Source organism: Zootoca vivipara, chromosome 3, assembly GCF_965207765.1.
Source record: "Zootoca vivipara chromosome 3, rZooViv2.hap1.1, whole genome shotgun sequence".
In the NCBI taxonomy this organism is placed as follows: Eukaryota; Metazoa; Chordata; class Lepidosauria; order Squamata; family Lacertidae; genus Zootoca; species Zootoca vivipara.
The window spans coordinates 99,924,242-99,944,518 of record NC_142586.1 but is presented as its reverse complement, the minus strand read 5'-3'; the positions used below and the strand labels follow the sequence as shown (position 1 = coordinate 99,944,518).

The 20,277-nt window shown below is 48.0% G+C and overlaps 1 protein-coding gene across 2 annotated transcripts; it reads left to right on the top strand.

The window, feature by feature from the left end:
- Positions 1-1,832: 1,832 nt before the first annotated feature.
- Positions 1,833-19,900, top strand: SIX2 (SIX homeobox 2). 2 transcript variants are annotated; one of them, XM_035110539.3, is made up of 2 exons: positions 1,833-3,116; positions 17,676-19,900. In XM_035110539.3, exons 1-2 carry the CDS (start codon positions 2,551-2,553, stop codon positions 17,977-17,979), a joined length of 870 nt encoding a protein of 289 aa, XP_034966430.1. In that variant the 5' UTR covers positions 1,833-2,550; the 3' UTR covers positions 17,980-19,900. The 2 variants fall into 2 exon arrangements, with proteins under 2 accessions (XP_034966430.1, XP_088522884.1); XM_088666758.1 differs by having other exon boundaries at positions 1,839-3,110.
- The last annotated feature ends 377 nt before the right edge of the window (positions 19,901-20,277 follow it).

The following is a 20,277-nucleotide window of genomic DNA, read 5'->3' as shown; positions in this document are numbered from 1 at the left end:
TTGAAGACTGAGCACTATGGATCTGCCTCCGTCTGCACTAGTCAGGATGAGGGAAAGTTGACCCTCCTTGTAGGAGACCGAGGAAATTGGGGCTAGCGAGATAGTTTGCGGCGCTGAGGGCTGGCCTGGCTGAGATCATGCGAGCTGCAGATCTCGGGCAAAATGCGACCCGAAAAGGCACCCAGAACTTTGAGCTCAGGCACCTCTTGTTCATTTAAACTGCCTTTGACGCACGCGTGAAGCCGAACACGGCTGCCGATCTCCTTTCCTCTTGATCTTCCTCTCTATCGCCTTCACTACATTTTCTATTTGGAGAGAAGAAGTGAAATGAACAGATGCCGGGGAATAAAACGAGGGAGAGGAAATGCATGCTCATATCTCTCTATCTTAATAAACGGCCCGCCGATTATAAGCAAAGTGTGCCTGGATAGAATCCCTATTCTGAAGAATAGGTGTTTTGGTTTCGGTGGGATTCTTCTATCTACGATGGGTGGGGAGGCAAATATGCAATATTAAGATATAACCAAAAGATACTTTTTCTAACTATAACAGGCATCCCGGTTCTAAACACAGGAGGCTATTTCCCAATAAAGTGTGTTTTCTGTTTAAACTTATTCACCAAGTCACTCCCTCTAAGCTCCCCCTCCACCGCCCCCGGCAGAGATCTGTACTAAATACTTGCCAAGTTAAGTGGACACAGGACTAGAGCGTAAATCGGTTTTAGAGTTTCCGTGTTAGGCTGCATATCTCCCCTCCTAAGAAGAAAATTACAGTGAAATTAAATCTGCTTGTCATCGGGTCAATCTGCTTCATTCAATAAAAGAAATGTGCGTGATTAAGAATGGATGCGCCCCACTACAGATGCATCAACATTCCAGTTAAGCTGCAGTTGGAGGGATAGCGAATTAAATTTTCCTTAAAACCCGAGCATTAAGCCTTTTGCACTGAATTTGAAGGTAGAATAACCCAGGACAGTCATGACTGGTAAAAGCGAACGGGTTATAAGCCTGGGCGTTTGATTTTTTTAATGCAATTCAATTACTCCCAGTGAATGTTCTAGGATCAAGGAAGAGGCAGTGTAAACGCTTTGAATACTGTTGGTACTTTCGTTTTTATAACTCACTAAAGGGTGGAGGGACCGTAGGAAAGATGACCTCTGCAAAAGTTTGGAAGTCTTCATCCACACGGAAGCTTCCAGTAAGATTTTCCAAAATTTCAAGACGCTATGCGCGCGCGCACCCACCCACCCACCCCTTTCCTCCAAATTTGAGATTGTTTCGAAGTGGAAAGCATCAAACTAAAAGTCGAAACAGTAGGATGTGGGAGACCTGTCGGTGTTGTAGCGCCCCCGCTGTCAGTCAGCGGTCAGGCCCGGGTGGGACTCCCCCCCTCTTTCCATGTTTTGCAACGTCAATCACAGCAGACATTTATTTCTCTCCCCACCCGCTCTGCTTTTTCTCCCCCCACCCCCACCAACCAGGCATCTTCCACTTCTTAGTAATATCCCAGCTCTAAAAAAGCCCTCCTCCGAGTGGCTCAAAGCAATCTGTCAACCGAGCCAGGGAGCCACCTCAAAACAGATCGGGTTACTTTTGATTGACAGCGTCACCATGGCAAATAATTTGATTAAAACAATTGTCTTCTCCTTGGCAGTCCCCGGGTCAAATAACTGGACCAATCACAGCGCGGCTAATCACTTTTTCATGCCAGTTTAGAATAATATTATTTGGAGAGGGAGAGGGAGAGGGAGAGGGAGGGAGGGGAAGAAGAGGGGGAGGGGAAGGAGGATGAAAAGAAAAAAAGAAAGAGGGAGAGAGAAGACCCGGCAAGAAGAGAAGAGGAGGAGAGCGAGGAGACGAAGAGGAGGAGGAAGGAGGAAGAGGGGAGCAGGACTTTTTAAAGTACTGGATTACATGTAAGAGATCCTATCGCTGAAAGCGGGGAGGGGGGAGGGAGGAAGAGAGAGAGAGAGAGAAGAGAGTGGAACTCGCAAGCCCGGCCAGGGGGTGGGGAGAGCGAAAGTTCCACTGTTGCGAGCGCCGCAGCCTCTCACACAATAGAGCCGCAAAGTTTGCTGATCGGAACTCCGGGACTTACAAACCAAGCGGGCGGTCAAAAGCCGAAGAGGCAGGAGGAGAGCAAGCGAGAAGAGGTGAGAGTGAGTGCTCCGGTTGCTCTGCCTTTGATCCTCCCCCGCGCGCGAAGATTCTCTAAGCTCCACGGGCGCCGGCGCAGCAGCCCCGCCAGCGCTGACCTAAGCCCGAGGGCTCCATTTGTAAGTAAGTTAGCCCCGGCGCTCTGTGGTTGGCTGGCCCCTCGCGAAGTCCTCTCTCCATTGGTGCCGGCTGTCGCGCGCGCGTCCCGGACACCCCCCTCCCCCGCACGACCCGCCGCCGCCAGTTCTGCCCCCCCCAGGCGGTGCCTGCGGGGCGCCCGGCCGCGTCGCCCCCCCTACCCCACCCCGAGTGGCTGCCCCCTTTCGGCCAGGGCTGATGCGCTAAGAGGCGGAGGTGGCAGGAGGAGCAGGGCCTCTCCCGGGCGCCCGCCACCATGTCCATGCTGCCCACGTTTGGCTTCACCCAGGAGCAAGTGGCGTGCGTGTGCGAGGTTCTCCAGCAAGGGGGCAACATCGAGAGGCTGGGCCGCTTCCTGTGGTCGCTGCCGGCTTGCGAGCACCTGCACAAGAACGAGAGCGTGCTGAAGGCCAAGGCCGTGGTGGCTTTCCACCGGGGCAACTTCCGCGAGCTCTACAAGATCCTGGAGAGCCACCAGTTCTCGGCGCACAACCACCCCAAGCTGCAGCAGCTGTGGCTCAAGGCGCACTACATCGAGGCCGAGAAGCTGCGGGGGCGACCCCTAGGGGCCGTCGGCAAGTACCGGGTCCGCCGCAAGTTCCCCTTGCCCCGCTCCATCTGGGACGGCGAGGAGACCAGCTACTGCTTCAAGGAGAAGAGCCGCAGCGTGCTGCGGGAATGGTACGCGCACAACCCTTACCCGTCCCCTCGGGAGAAGAGGGAGCTGGCCGAAGCCACCGGGCTCACCACCACCCAAGTCAGCAACTGGTTCAAGAACCGGAGGCAGAGGGACCGGGCGGCCGAGGCCAAAGAAAGGTACGAGTAAGTACTTCCTCCTGGCTCCCTCTTTCGACCCCCATCCCCAGCTGAAAAAGATTTCTGATTTGGGGACCAGGGGAGGGGCGGTGGGTGCCGGACTCTTCCTAGGTTTGCTTAACCATTCCAGGCCAAACTGCGCGGCGCTGAGGCGCGCACAAGGGCGCTTTTGTCGCGTAAGCAGCCTTGAACTTAGCGAGCACTTGCTCCCGAGTAAACGCGCAGAGGATCAGGCCGCGGGGGAGAAGCGCCACCGGCCTTGAGGTTCACTATAAGACAGGGAAAGGCGAAGGGAAATGGCAATGAAACGAGAACGTGGCGCTTTATTCTCTTTGTAAAACAGCAATCTTAACTTTTCGCCGTTTCGTTCATATAATGCTTTTGGAAAAGCAGGAACACACAGGTCCCAACCAGTTGACTCCCCGCGCCCACCCCCCAAGGAACTATTTTACTCCAGAGCAACACTGAGTTGCCCCGCCAAAGCTAAATCGCTTTGCTTCGGCTTCTCTCCCAGGCCACTTCCTCGGAAAACTTGATTTGGAAGAAATGGAGCAGAGTTTTAAAGTAAATGGAACAGGAGAAGGCTAGATCTTCCTTCGTTCCTTTTCTCAATCAGGCCAACTTCCTATTCTGTCTAACTCTTTTCCGCTTCCCGGGAAAATATTTATAGTTTTCTCAACTTTAATTTACTTCGCGGCCCCATCCTTATCTACTTGGAAGTAAGTGCCATTGAATTCAATAAGGAATACTTTAATGAATCTGAGTGTTGGACTGCAATCTTGGCTACATATTTATGTAACAGAAACGTGTTGAGTGAGCCGTTTCTCCGTACAGGAAGAAAGCACTCAAAACAATACTAAAAGGGGGGGGAGTATTAATTATGCTAGTAAATATCTCTAATGCATATTGAACAAATACACCTGAACACTTTAGAAGACTATCAGGTCCTTCCTCGCCAGCAAAATTAACCACGTTTAATACCCCATCCCGAACACACGAACTCCTGGTGGGAATCAAGATTAAAAGCTGCAATCCTAAATTCACTTACCTGGGTGTAAGTCGCATTCGAACCGGTGCTCCTCAACTTCCAGCGCTTGGGATTGAGCTGCATGAGTTAAATTCTTCCTACCCAGCCCGAGTTTCTCAAGCTGTCCGCGCTATTGCCGGCATTCTACTCATTACAATGGGACTCCGCACGAGTGTAGTAGTTTAAAGTGGAGGAAAGGTAGTAAGTACCGTAACTTCGCGTAGCACTGTTGGAAAAAAGCTGCTTGCTTGTAGAATGGTCCCAGCAGGCCCCCAACTCTATAAAAGCGAACTTCTTTGCCCCTGGGGCCGGTGTGTGTGTGTGTGTGTGTGGCTAAAGCCACAATCATCAATGATTTTAACCCTTGGTGATGATCACAATTAACACGTTTCCTGCGGCCAGCTGTAAATCGCTTTCTCCCTTTGACAAGCCCTTGAATTGGCTTAGGATACCAGCTGGAGAGAAAGCCAGGGTTTTCAAAATGCGTTGGAGCACACAGACGTACCCCACATTGTTCCGAAACGGCACATTTTCTGGGAAATAAATCTCAGGAGTTTCCGTTCACGTTAAAGTGGCTGCTTATCTATCCGGATACAAGTTCCCTTTCATTCCATTACTTCAGTGAAAATAAGAGGGATGGGGCAGATTCCAGATAGTAGATGGAAGGATAATAATGAACCGTGGGACAGAAATATGCTATAATAATGTCATATTAATCAATGCAAACGCGTCCCATCAATTACTAATAAGCTGTGAACACAAGAGTGTTCGTTTAAGCCGGAATACTATGATCTAGAAGAAAAATCGTCGGATGTTGCATTGTGTTTTAATTTCTCTTATGAAACTTATCTTCCGAGATGGAAATAGTTGTTCAGTAGTTGACTCTTAAGGAGCAACGAATTAGCGTTAAGAGGGGGCTGTCTTAGAATAAATGGGCAGCTTTTCGATCGTAGCACACACCCGAAACTACTGCCCTAGGTCGGTTGAGTTGGATCAGTCCGACCTGGGGGCCTTAACTCTGAGTAAATAAATACACACGCAGCTGGGCTGCTCCTAACAGTATGGATTCTCTCCCTGAGTAAATCAGCCTCCAATACAAATCCGTAAAGGTTTATCCATCCTGTTCCAAGGGTATATGAAATTAGTGGTGGAAAACGAACCGAACTAGCTCCAAAGGGATTCTGAAGGCTGCAGGCATTGAACCACATTGAGACAGAATCAAACAGAATCTCGACGCCAGAGAGACGAGCCGAAAAGTTGGGCACTTCTAGCTTAGGCCTTAAACGCAGTATACGAAGCCTGTTTAACGTGGACTTTGCCAGCAGCACGCGAGCCGCCACGGTATTGTTAGCTCTGTCGGCGGATTAAGGAAGCCCGCGTTGTTGTGATAGCCCAGCAACTCAGATAGTACTACTCTGGAGTAAGTGGGTGGTGGTTTGGAGTTTCGGGAAGCCACCCACCGCTACTAGCGTCCTCTCATCCCTCCCTTGTAGTTCCTACCGGGACATGGGTCCCATCGAACAGGATGGCTTTCTCAGCAAATTCTCTGTGTGAAACCGTGGGGCTGTCAAGTGCTTCCGAGGGGACGCTTGTACGTTGCAGCCGCGCACCGCGACCCTAAACTCTTTGGCCGAGCAGTCATCCCCTCTGATTTCGAGTGAGTCTTTTGTTTTGCTGAGGGGCACTTTCCCTAATCTCCCATTGTGTAACTAACTGGCATGAGAGGGTTCTCCCCCCCCCAAAAAAAGCACCCCCATATTTAGAAACAGGGTTAGGGGAGCCGACGGAAAATAACTCCAGAACCTTGTTAAACCGGCCTGAAATGGAGAATATAATATGGCTTTAAAAACAAATACGGAGGCCAGTTAACGTGTCTAGAAGGACGGATGAGCCGAAAAGGCCCAATTTCTTCGCAACAGAAAGCTTGCAGCAATTTCGAAACCCACTCACACAGCCAGAGAGGGCAAGTGTCAGCCCTTGTACAATTAACACGTGTGAAAGAGCCAAGCAGCCGAATACAGGGAGGACCCGCCCGGACGCGCACCTTTGATGTGCAAGTCTTCCGCGGGCCGGCTGAATTCACTTTTGGCACCCTCCTGCGCCATAAGTGAGTTCAAAGGTATTTTCTGGTGCGCTAGCGTTGGTAGAAAATCCAAAACATAGTCGCGGCTCCCTCTGCTTCCACTCACATGTGGGCCTAATAAAGCAGATATCATCTGGTTGGACCGGCTCTCTCTCCCTTCTGCTGTACTCTGAGGCGGCCATCCAGAAACCACTCTCTTGGAAAAACTCGCCGGAGAATCTGGGTTCCACTTTAGAGGTGGCCGGCTGGATTTTGCATGCAAAAGTGAACTTCGTCGGGAGGTCCAATAAGGGCCACCCACAACCCCAAAGGCAGCCGGAGCCCACGCGTGCCTTCACCGGGAGGTACCCCACCACCGGGCTTTCTCCCCGGTGTAAGGGATCCCCGGTGTGATGGGATCGCAGCTTTTATTCGAAATTAGCACCACGATCCCGAACATTTGGGAAGCGGGGGTGGGGTAAGGTTTAAATCCAAATTCCTGCGTACTTGAAACCCAAACGCCAAGGTGATTTCAATCCCTGCTGTCTTTAACAGGGCTGAAAGGCGCTTTTAATCCAAGTCGTCTGTTTTTATCATTTATTGCAAAATAAAGAAAAGGGGGGGGCGCTAGCTTCTCTTGAGCAGATTCTGCCTAGGTTACAGGCTTAGAGCTGCGGGACAATCCTTTCTGCCCCGCGGAGTTGAAAGGAGCTTCCTGCAGCGCGCGTTTGTCACTGCGTGGGTCCAAATTCTGAGAATATCTACGGTACCGTTGCTGCTGGTCTTGACTAGGAAGAGGATCGCCATTTTGCGCGGGTATCTGGGGACAGGGAGCTCTGGCCTCTCTAATGAATAAGCGGCCTTTGGGGCGTTGGGCACTTGTTTGAGAGACAGGTTGCAAATCTGACAGCTGTTCGTAAACTTCTGTGAATAAAAATGCAGTTTATTCTCACCCCAAACCGCCGCCGCTGCGCAACTCCGTCTCCCAAAGTGTCTAACCAGTGGCTTGATTTTACTAGAACCTGCTAAAGGTGACATCTCTTTCCCATGACAGAAGTCAGGGTCGCCTTCTCCAGAAAATGTGTTCTGGTGGTTGCAACGCTTGCACGCTAGTGTCCTTGAAGGCAATTTTCCCCATTCCCCAAATATTATGTTTATATGAGTAACTGGCAGCAGTTGAATCTAGAGGCCCGGGAGAACCTGTTCAGGTCCTCTAGTCTGGGACAAGGCTAGTGCGTGTGCGCTAATTTTCGATGGGGGTCCAATAGGTCTAGGATCGGGCTAGACGTTCTGCGCAGAACGTTTAACCCGATCCTAGATCCGTTGCCCCCTGTTGAAAATAAGTCCCTCTGAGTTCCTTGCGACTAAACTGTCATAGCTGCTTGCCTCAGTGGACAACACACACATTTTGAAACTGTTAATGGTTCAGGTAAAGTAGCCGAGCGGAGTTCAAGGCAGGCGGTTTGACTCGACTTCGTTCGCGGCCTCCATCCATTTCCCTAAGTTGACATAAGCTTATTTTCTCCCGCGGGTGGAAAGCGGAGAGAATCGCCTGGCCAGTCTAGGGTTGGTGAGATGAAAGATGCCCATTTACTAATCGGAGGAATACATCAAAGGCGCTCTCTCTCGCTGAGGTGGAAGAGAATTAGCATCCTGAACAGGATACGGATTCCTCCTTAGCAGACGGCAGCGTCCCGCAAGCAGGGTGGTCCCCCTTACCGAGCGATCTCCGTTTTTCCAGATGAAAATGGGACGTGGCGTGGACCAAATGTCCCCTTTCCCCAATATCATCGTACCGTGCTTTAGCTTCGCCTGGACGTCTGCAGTTCGATTCCCAGCTGAGTAACGCTGCGCGCTTATACCGTAGGTGTGATCACAGGGCATTAAGCCCTCCGCCACTGGGTTATCTATGGAGACTGCTAACAACCTTCCTCAACCTGGTGCCCACCAGATGCAATGCTTGCTGGCATGCACAGTGCTGGCTGAGAGTTAGAAACCAACAACATATGGAAGGCACCGGATTGATGCCAGGTGCATTAATGTATTTTCCTTTACCTGGAAGAGAATGTTCCCATCATTACAAGTGATGCTTAGGATAACAGTCCTATAGTTAATTCCACTACAGCCAATAGGGATAATATTATTTTACAGCCCAATTTTAAACCAGTCTTCTTAAACTCAGTCCCACTGGGTTCAGTGAGATTAACTCTCTATGGAAGGTGTTTAAGAGTGAAGGCTTACTTGGAAGTGTCTTTTGGACACTTACCCCGGGAGTTAGCTATCCTGACCTCGACGGGACTTACCTCTGAGTACACATTTTATTTATTAGCTAGTTGTACTTTTATTCCGAACCATCTGTGTTCACAGCATGTAACCAGAAAACATCATACCTGGATAGCTCAGTTGGTTAGAGAGCATGGCGCTCATAATGCAAAGGTTGCTGGTTCGATTCCCGGTACAGGACAGCTGCCTATTCCTGCATTGCGGGTGGTTGGACTTGATGATCCTCGGGGTCCCTTCTACAATTCTATTATTTTATGAAATCTACTATCAAAGTAGGCATTAAAATACCAAAACCATGCCATGAGATCAGAGTTCGTGTTTTAAAAAATGACATATGGCATGAAGAAAGTTGATAGACTAATAATAATAATAATAATAATCTCTCCTAATACTGGAACTCGTTGACATCCAATGAAGCTGATTTTTGGGAGATTTGGGACAGATAAAGGAAAGTACACCTTTACGCAGCACACAGACAATCTATGGGATTCATTTCCCCAGGAGGCAGAGATTGGCCACCAACTTGGATGGCTTTAAAAGAAGATTTGGTGGAGATGACTACTAGCCACAATGGTTATGCTCTACCTCCACAGTTCTTGGCAGCAATGCTTCCAAATACCCGTTGCTGGGAAGGAGGGAGATACTCTTGTGCTCATGTTCTGCTCCCTGGTTTCCATAGCTGTCAAGTTTCCCCTTTTCTCGCGAGGAAGCCTATTCAGCATGAGGGAATTTCCCTTAAAAAAAAAGGAAAAAACTTGACAGCTATGCTGGTTTCCCATAGGCATCTGGTTGGCCACTGTGAGAACCCGATACTGCATTACATGGGCCTTTGGCCTGATCCTGCAGGCTCTTCTTATGTGGGGAACAGTAGGTCTTGCTTGCAAATAAAGGTAGTTAAGGTTGTCAGCAATTATTGTTAATTAGCAATTACTGCTGATTGTTGCGAAACTTTGCTTAGGAGTGGTGTGCCGCTTGCTTAAATAATTAGGCTGCGCATCCAAACTGAATCACCCGCATGTCTTCAGCTTTATTAACAGCGCCATCCTGTATGTGTCTGCTCAGTGGCAAGAGCTATTGGATTCAGAGGGAGCCCGAGCGCGCTTGGATTTGAGTCAGTCTCCTCATTGACTTCAATGGAAACAAGACTGCTTAAATGCTTGGATGTGTCTGAGCTTTAAATCGAACTTTTAAAGTGTTACATTTATATAAACACGTAACTTTATTAAATAATGTTTCAAGAGCCGTGTAATACAACGTGGATGTCCTCTGTATTCTGGAATATCCAGGTACAATATAAAATGCGTTGAGGTGGATTGTTTAATCCTTTATCGGCTGCATGTAGGTGAGGAAAGGCCGGTGCATCATAGTGCTTAACAGCAGGTTTCCACTCATGTCTACTGCGAAGTAAATGCCATTGGCTGCAATGTGGTTTGCTCCAAGGTAAATGGGCATAGATTGTAGCCTAACAGCGGTGGGTTTGAGCCTAGTCCTGGAATTACCCCGGTAGGATTTGACTGGTCTTAGGCAAACCAATATATCTGAGCCTCACCCATCCATACCCCGAAATCTGAAAAATAACAGTGACCTGCCTTACAAGATTAGCTATCTAATGCATGTGAAAAGATCTGAATCGCGACGGGGAAACCCGATTTAAAGATAATATGTTGCCAAGGAGGAGGTCAGTATGCTACATATTTACACGCAACACACAACCTATCCACATAACCCAGCAGCCCCGTTGATTTCAATGGGGTGGGTGCTTGTAGGGCTCGGTCGTTTTCCAAATCGAGGGGGCCGTCTGAGCAAGGACACAGCAATACTGAAGAACGGGATTAAAATGCATTTTGTTGCAAGGAAGCCGTACGGGGGTGGGAGAGACCCAACAACCCTCCGAACTGCATCGCTTTGTGAAAATGTGGTGGTGGTTTCCGCAAAATGGCTTGCGGTAGAAAAAGGAGGAAAAAGTATATTCTCCAGGCCTTGGAAGCGCTCAGGGTGGTTAGAGTTGGACTAGTAGCCTAACGAGCAAGTGATACCGCTGAATTGTTTGAGCTAATAATCTTCCAGATAAAATACAGCACGGTGCAGGATTTGAGATAAAAGTATTAGCAGAGCCTCGATGGGGCGTTTTTCTGCGCTAATAAGGAAGCCACTTTTGGTTCTCAGTTCTAGAAGATGACCATCCCTCAGCTTCTTTCCGAGGCCTGGGAGTCTAACCATTTTATGGTGGCTTAATTTTCGGCCGCAGAGAAGCTGCTACTTCAGATGGCGTGGAGTGTCCGGCGTAAAGATGATCCGTCCGCTTCCTGCATCCAAGGAAACAGGCTCTCTCCTATCCGCGCTGCAGAGAGAGCGAACTAGGAGTCTTCCAGATGCCACAAGACTCTTCGGCTGCACTCTTGCGCACGCTTAGTCTCAGTGAATTCCGCAGGAGCGTCTTCTGAGCAAACGCGCATGCTGATCATCGGGGCTGGTTGTTGATTTATTTCAAAGAAACTCCCTTAAAGCGATCGCCTTCTCTTAAACTTTCTCGGAACTCGGTGGCTTTCGCACTTAATCCAGCCTCTCAGAAGCTACGACTGTTACCCTTACTAAAAAAAGTTCTCTTGAAATGCGGTGGGGTGTACTTCTGAGTCAACGGGTTTAGGATCGCGCAGTTTAGCATCGGAATGTTAGGCTGCGAACCTAAGCGTGTTTCCCTGGCAGTCGGATTCCATCGAATGACGCCAGCTGTGGGACTCTCAGCGTACTTATTTAGAAGTAGATATTTTCTCCTCGCTTCCTTCCAGCTTCCGATGGAGCTCAAATAAGCGGGTTTAGGATCGCCGGCTTGTTTGTTGGGAAGCCAGGACATCTGAAGCCAATTCCGCTCCCTTCCTCCGGCCCCAGTAGCGTGTGTAGCCACCGAGGTGTTGCCGGATGAAGGAAATATTTGCGTGCCACGAGCAACGGAGGGCATTTCCGCCCCTGATTCAAGAAAAGAAAATGCTCTCGTTTGCTAGGTTGGAATGTATTTCAGTATATATGTAGACACACACATTCGAGCTTCAGAATGGACGGGGAGGAAAAGGGTACAGCCCCAGCCGAGATCTGAGGAAGGGACCCCAACGCAGATATATTTTTTCTATTCCCATCTTTGTGATGTTAGATTTAGCCGGAGCAAACGGCGGCCAGAATGCGTTGCTTTTCCTTTCTGCCTGGACCGAGGACTGAAATGCTAACGCGTCCGCTTCTCCCACCCTCCAAAGGCTTCCTAATCTCTGCGGGAGAGGGAGGGAGGAGAAGAACGTTTTTTTTTTTTATCAGACCACACTTTTTTTACTGAGCCGGCCGCAAACTGTTTACAAGACCCGAGATCGACTCAACGAGGCCCTGGGGGGTTGCAGGGCAGGCAGAGGCTCTGGAAGCCCGAATTTTATTTTCCTCCTCTCCTCCCCATGCACTGACGGGTAAAGCAGAAGTCAGATACAGTAATTGGCATCTCGATTCTAAATCAGTGGGACATTATTTCCAAACGTTCAGGTCTTTCACAACGCCACTGTCAGATATGGGTGCTATCCCCGAGGGGGACGCCAAGCTCTCTCTTTCCGCGCCTTTACGCGACTGCTTCAGGATGTGACACCTTGGATGGGAAGTTTAGTACTATGTGCAAAGCATTGAGCGCAATGAGCGGTCTTGTGAAGACGGCTGCACGCAAGATTTCCTGCCGAGGGAATAGGGCGCAGGCCGAGATCCTAGAGGCTACTGTGAGTTGAGAAAAGAAAAGAAAAAAGTTTGTGTTGCGGTTCCGGGAGTTCCGGGAAGGTTAGACTACAACTCACTTCATCCTTCTCCAGGTGCCCTGCTGGCTGATGGGAGTTGGAGGTCAGCAACATCTAGGCCAAAGCTCTGATTATTGAGGGTGAGGCTCTCTTTAGATGAGAAATGCCTGGACTTTGGCTCCCACAGTTCTGCTCTGAGGGCACCACAGTGGGGATGGAAAGATCCTGAGTCTTTCTAGCAGGATGTAGCTGGAATAGGGGTGGTGGTCTTGGAGTCTGAAGAATGCAGAATTGTTTAGTTATGTTAAGGTTGATTTGATTAAAGAATAGTAAAGACTATGATTTTTTTCATTTGCTTGTTATAAAGTTCTTCATAAAACTAATTCATACTTTTCTGTTTTCCGGTATTTTTTATCATTGGATCCCAATTTGTTTTTTATTTAAAACATTATATATATATATATATATATATATATATATATATATATATATATATATATATAGTTTTAAATAAAAAACAAAAACAAATTGGGATCCAAATTTTAGAAACACATATAGAATATGTTTTACAAATTCCTTCAGTAGCACCTTAAAGACCAACTAAGTTTTTATTTTGTTTATGAGCTTTCGTGTGCATGCATGAAGAAGTGTGCATGCACACGAAAGCTCATACCAAAATAAAAACTTAGTTGGTCTTTAAGGTGCTACTGAAGGAATTTTTTTTATTTTGTATTGACTCAGACCAACATGGCTACCTACCTGTATATAGAATATGTAACATACACAAAGAATGTAGCAGGTATAGAAATTCAATTATCATCATCATCAACATTTTCATATTTGCTGGTTTGATTACTCTGATTTGCTTTTTTTCTCTTTTGCTCTAGTTCTATAGGGCATTTTAAATTGCTACATTCTTTGTGTATGTTACATATTCTGTATGTGTTTCTAAAACAGACCACTGAAGAACGCAGAATTGTTTAGTTACGTTAAGGTTGATTTGATTAAAATACACAAAAATGCATATCATAGTAACATGCAAAAAAAACCCCCCACAAACAGGCCATCACTTGTTTAATTAGCCAAAGGCCTGGGATTAGAGGAATGTTTTTGCCTGGTGCCTAAAAATATGTAACCAAGATGCTAGGAGAACATTCCACAAGTGGGGAACCACCATAGAAAAGGCCTATTCTCGTGTTGCCACTCTACAGATCTCTTGTGGAGGAGGCACGCAAAAGAGGGCCTCAGATGATATCACAGGGTCCAGATCAGTTCATATGGGGAGAGGTATTACCTTGAGGTATTACTGTCAGGGGTGGATCTGCAATGAAACTAATAAAGCTTAACTTCAAGGCACCTAATCCTGGAGGGGCCCCAGAAGTGACTTTTGCCCATGTTGCTTAAATTTTGGGGGCCTAGTAGATCCAATTTGAGTCGCATGACTCAAACTGATTAATTTTTGTTGTATGTTTTTCAACCAAAGTTCGAGAGTCAGCAGCACAGATGTTGTGAAGGTGGAGTGGCCTGTCTTGGAATAGCCCCATTGAAGAAGATAATAGTTGTTACCTAGACCTTGTTGTTGGTTGCAAAGTGGACCTGAGCTGCCTGCCACCTTTGCCAGGGTGAGGTGTGGATCCCTGTGGAAGCCGATGACTGTATGGGGTTGCCTGGTTGTGCCCCCTCAGAATTTTGTGCCTGTGACTATCCCCCCCCCACAACACCACTGGCTGGGGAAGGGGTTTCCTGGAACCCCTACTTTGGGGGATTTGTTTCTCACCAGAATGCCCTTAAAATTGCTGCAATCCCATCTTCTCCTCTAAACTGGAGATGTGAATCACACCTTTTCATACTCTCAAGGGAGATCAGATTTCACACCCACATCTCAAGCATGGTTGCTCTGAATTGACTTGTGCACTGCTATTCTCAGTGGAACTAACTTCCAGGTATAACTACCCCTGGGATAGCAGTTGTGCAGCTCAGCTCCACGGAATGTATTTTCCAGTAAGTGTGCAGCTAGCAGGAAGTAAGTCAACTGAAATAAGGACAATACCCTAAGAGCTGACATTTGAGTAAAGATTAAAATGCATCGGAACCATTTGTTATCCTCGCAACAATCCTGGTAGGTAGGGTCTGAGAGACAGTGGCTAACTGAAGGCTGCCCATGAGAGATTAAGCGTTTCGCAGGGGAGCCCAAACTTTTTTTTCAAATAATAATACATTTATTTGTACCCTGCCCTTGGGTGTTGAGCTTTTTTAGGATTGAAGTTACTGAGCTTTTGGGGGATTTTGCCCCAGGACATATACTGCCAAGGATTAAATCAGCCGGCGGGCCGGATTAGTCCCCAAAACGGACTTTGGATGTGCCTGCATTATACCAAATTATAAGAGGTGCCCTTTCTGAAGACCTAGGTCAATGGAGATTTAAACCTGGGTTCCAAACCTGTATCCAATGAGCATTCAATGGGATGAAACACACTTAAATACGTCTCAGTGGGTTGCAGATTGTGGGAAATTGTACCATGTGCTTCTAAAGTTAAAAAAAGGAAGGAAATAAGCTAAAATCCAAATTTTGAGTGGCAGGAATAACACAAACTTAACTTTTGAGTCTTTTTTTTTTGGAGAAACTGTAATGTAGCATAGAAACACAGGAAGCTCTAGCTCTGTATTGTCAACACAGACAAGCAGGAACTATCCAGAGTTTTCAGACAGAAGACTTTGCCAAACCTACCTGGATATTATCTGAAGAAGTGTGCATGCACACGAAAGCTCATACCAAAATAAAAACTTAGTTGGTCTTTAAGGTGCTACTGAAGGAATTTTTTTATTTTACTACCTGGATATGTCTGAGGATGAACCTGGGACTGAGTGGCACTGTGGTCTAAACCACTGAGCCTCCCGTTGCTCTGTCCCAACCTCTGCCAACCAGCAGTTCAAAAACTAGCAGATAAATAGGTACCACTATGGTGGGAAGGTAAACAGCATTTCTGTTTCTGTCACGGTGTTCCGTGTTCCATTGCACTAGAAGACCCGGAAAGCTGTCTGTGGACAAATGTGAGATGAGTGTCACAGCCCCATAGTCGCCTTTGACTGGACTTAACCGCCCGGGGTCATTACCTTTTTTTACCTACCTGTATGCTCTGCCACTGAGTCATTCAGTAGGTCATAGTGAACAACAACAACAACAATTTTATTATTTATACCCCACCCATCTGGCTGGGTTGCATGGAGTTGTATAGATGATTCTTCCCCTTTCCCATGTTGTTCTCACAATAACCCTAGGTGTGTGGTTGAGTCCAGGTAAGTGCATTCATGCTCTACCACAGAGGTTTGGCCCTTTCTCTCAACAATGTCAGGTTTCAGGATCCAAAGGGAGAAATGGAATCACCGTCTTCGTCAGTGACAGACGTGCAATCCAACTCTCTCCAAGTTCATTCACTCTCCAGTGATTTCAAGGGGACTTCCTTCCCCAGAAGCCTATCTAGAATGGTTGAAGCCCGAAATGCATTAGAGTTCTCGAACCCTTACTAGGGAGTAAGGCTGCAATTCTAACCCCTTGCCTTGGAGTAAGACCCACTGAATTTAACAGGACTTCCAGCTGTGTATACACCACACAGTTAAAGCACCCGCCCAAAGAATCCTGGGAACTGTAGTTTCTTAAGGGCACTAACAACTGTAGGGATGCGGGTGGCGCTGTGGTCTAAACCACTGAGCCTCTTGGGCAGGGGTCCCCAAACTAAGGCCCAGGGGCTGGATGCAGCCCAATCGCCTTCTAAATCCGGCCCGCGGGCAGTCTGGGAATCAGCATGTTTTTACATGAGTAGAATGTGTCCTTTTATTTACAATGCATCTCTGGGTTATTTGTGGGGCATAGGAATTTGTTCATATTTTTTTTTCAAAATATACTCCAGCCCCCCACAAGGTCTGAGGGACAGTGGACCGGCCCCTGGCTGCAAAAGTTTGCTGACCCCTGCTCTTGGGCTTGATGATCAGAAGGTCAGCAGTTCGAATCCCCGAGATGGGGTGAACTCCTGTTGCTCTGTCCCAGCTCCTGCCAACCTAGCAGTTCGAAAGCACACCAGTGCAAGTAGATAAATAGGTACTGCTGCGGCAGGAAGGTAAATAGGTAAACAGCATTTCTGTGGGCTCTGGTTTCCATCACAGTCTTCTGCTGAGCCATAATCGTTTTTTTGTTTTTGTTTTGTTTTTTTAAACAATTTTATTGGATTTTCAAATAAACCACATTAAACAATAGCAAAATAATAAACAACAAACACAACAACAAACACAAAATTTTCTCATTTTATCATCTATTCAACTATTTTACTTCTCTATGCTCTGCCGAGCTTTGACTTCCCTCCCTCCCCTCATTCGGTTTTCTTACCCACTCTTATCTCGCAGTTCCTTTTCTTCCACCTACTTAAAGTCAATTCGTAGGATTTATTTCAGTCCTGCAAGTGTCTTTAGACTTCTACAGTTCTTCTCCATATAGTCCACAAATTTACTCCATTCCTTTTGGAACCTTGACTCTCCCTGGTTTCGAATCCCGCAGGTCAACTTCGCTGATTCCGCACCCGCAGGTCAACTTCGCTGATTCCGCATAGTCAATCATTTTCGTCTGCCACGGTTGTAGCATACATAAATAATGTCTGATCTCCTTTTACAATCTCATCTCCTATAAGTCCTAATAGAAAGGCCTCCGTTTTTTTGGGAAAGGTGTATTTAAAGATCTTTTTCAATTGAGCCATAATCGGTTTAGTCATGCTGGCCACATAACCCGGAAAGCTGTTTGGGGACAAAAGTGCTGGCTCCCAAGGCCTGAAAGTGAGATGAGCGCTGCACCCCATAGTCGCCTTTGACTGGACTTAACCGTCCAGGGGTCCTTTATCTTTTACCTTACTAACAACCATAACTCTGTGAAGGGTAAGCTACAGTTCTCAGGATTCTTTGGAGGGCATGCACTTTAAATGGGTCATGGATTGGTGCCGGCCCAATACATTTTGGCACCTGAGGTGAACCACAAAATAGTGCCCCCTCGCCCTGCCAGGGAAGAAGGGATGAGTGAAGATCTACATCAGGAACGGGGGGGGGGGGATAAAGATCTACATTGGGATCTGGATCTGCTGCCCCTGTGGATCCTGCTGCCCAAGGCGATTGCCTCACCCTACCTCATGGATGGACGGGTCCTGCCGTGGGCTGCGCTGTAAGCCCCCTTGATTGCATTTGCAACAGAACTTACCTCTGTGAAAATACATGCCTGTGGTTGGAGACTCTGTGCTTGGGTCATTGACTCAAGCGGGACTTGCTTCAGGGAACCATGCATTCAATCCGGTCGATACCATCTGCATGAACGGCGGGGGGCGGCGCCGCGGCGGGAGAGACTGGTCCCCTTTTACAGCCTAATTTTCTCTCTCTTTGCCTTTCCCCCCTTCTAGGGAAAACAACGAAAATTCCAGTTCCAACGGCCACAACCCGCTTTCCTCCTCCCTGAACGGCAACAAGGCGGTTTTGGGCAGCTCCGAAGACGAGAAAACACCCTCGGGGACGCCGGATCACTCTTCGTCCAGCCCGGCTTTACTGCTTAATTCGAACCCAGGCTTGCAGCCGCTCCACAGCTTGGGCCACCCCCAGGGTCCTAGTGCCATTCCTGTACCCAGCGCGGACCCTCTGCACCACCACAGTTTGCAAGACTCCATCCTCAACTCCATGTCCTCCAACCTGGTCGACCTGGGCTCTTAAGACGTTTGTGGCACCCATGATGTCCCTTGGTTGAATCCATGCTTCCCACTCGGCTTTTATTTTTTATTTTTAAGAAACAAAACACTCATACCTGTTACCTGAAACATTGAAAGGGATGGCAAGCTCCGTCACACGCGGATCCGTTGTCTGGCTTTGGATCAATGCTTGGTCGGCTGACTAAGGACTTTTGGGGAAGGTACTGTAACCTCAAGACCTTGGCAAGTCTTAAGAAGGTTTGGCGAAGCTGGCGGACTCTTCCTTAGGAGTTGTTATGTGTGTGGTTTTGCAGGGGTGGTGGTGGAGGAAGGGGAGCAAAGGAGGCCAGTGTGCAGCCCCTCACTTGGGAGAGGAAGGGACGCGGCTGGCAGCTTCAGCCTTCACAACCTCTATGGGAGTTTATCAGATCCAGTTTTGGGGTTGCCAACTTCTCAGCCGGCCTCTGGAGCTGCGCTTGAACCCTGATCAGCACCAAGTGAAGCTTTGCAGGCCTTGAAGAGACCAAAATGTCCACCAGCAGCACCCTCTTCTCCTCCATGGCCAACCAGAGGCCTCTGGGAAGCAGAGAGTTGCCCCACCCCCCAGTTCTTAACCCCGATTCTGAATGCCAATTGCTCTCCTGCAACATGGTCTTCAGAGAGGCGTCTGCTGCTGCCTCTGACCGGAAGCTTCCCTTGCCATCACGGCTGGCGACCTCTAGTTTGGTACAACATCTATTGTCCATCCAGTTAGTTCTAATCCCCTTTCAAAACCATCTCTAAGCCATTGGCTGAGCGTGGAGGGAAGGCCTATTAATCGAACGCAGATGCCGCTTGCGAAGTTGGCAACTCCATCCGATCCGGTTGGTTCTTCTGCTTCTGAATCTCGGGAAATAACGTGCTTGGGAATAATGTCTGGCTGAAATCGGGGGGGGGCTTCTTTCCAAACTCGAGGCTTCTCCCCTCAACCCCCCCGCCCCAGATTTTTGGATAGGACCCCCGCCTAGCAACTCTGTTGATTGTAAAGGGGCTACTTTAGCTTGAGAATGGCGGTCGAAAGCACGTTGCATTGTGGGGCTGGATCAGAAGGCTGGTGAGGCGAGTAGCAGCTGAAATTCCAGCGCTGTAGTAGCTGCCAGCTGCCGTTTAGGCAACCCCAGCCCTTATTCTTCTTCCTTTGTTGCTGATGCTAGGCAAAGAAAGTGGGGAAGGGGAGGGACTTATTTCGTCTTCTCCGTGTGGTTCCACCCCCCCCGCCCTTAAGCCATTCTTTAGGTGTGAAGGACAAGCAAGGTGCGGTCCACAAATCGCTTAAGCCACAGAACTTGCCTTCAAGCCGATCCAGTGGCTCCAGAGTTGGACTTGGAAGCCAGGAGAGCTGGGTTGAGCTCCTCGACTCAGTGGGCGCTCTTCAGCTTCAGTTCCCTCATCTGTAAAATGGGAACAAAGGCGAACTACCTCGCAGGGCTGTTTGTGAGGATAAAGACTGTACAGCATTTTGCACATTTAACATTGAGATAGCCTATATCACCCTTATTAATAATATTTTTATTCATAATAATAATATTTCCCTCTACTCCTTCCCCTTCAGAGTCTGCGGGGCCACCCAGGATAATGTGCGGAATTGTCCGGGCTTGTGCGCCAGGCCCGGACTCTGACCCGCTTGGAGCCCACGGCACCCATTCAAATCATAACAGGGCCAAGAGCAGGCGTTATATCTCTATCTCTATCTATCTATATGTGTATATTATAATAAGCCATTGCTGCTCATCGAAACCCAAGGAAAGTTATCACGCGCCAGCGAGGCCCCCTCAACTTCTCTGTATTGTTTATATTATGTGAATACGGTATTTGGAAAAAATAATAATATTTCTGCTTCTATTTTATAATAAAATTGAGAAATCCAGCCTACTGTGCAAAGGGATCCTGGGTTTCTTTTTAACCAGCGAATTTTTCCCTATTGGTTATAATTGCAGACGTGTCTGCACTATGATGAACCGGAACCGGTTTAACTGTCACGGATTAACACACACACACACACACACACACCTTTCTCAAGGAGCTTCTGCTGGGACTGAGAATTCCAAAAGGCGGCGAAGGTATCCAAGCAGACCATTGTGCCACAGTTGAAAAATACATTTCCCTAAATCTTCAAGGAAGTCTTGACAGTTTAGGTAGTGTAAGTGGACGCTTGTAGTTTGGTACAAGTAAGAAACTAAAGCTTTCCTGGGCAGCTCTCCTCTCCGACCCCGTGTTCAGGAATAATAATTAAGCGGGACCTGCCTGTTTCCTTCATTTATTGTCTAACCAATCCTTGAACGAA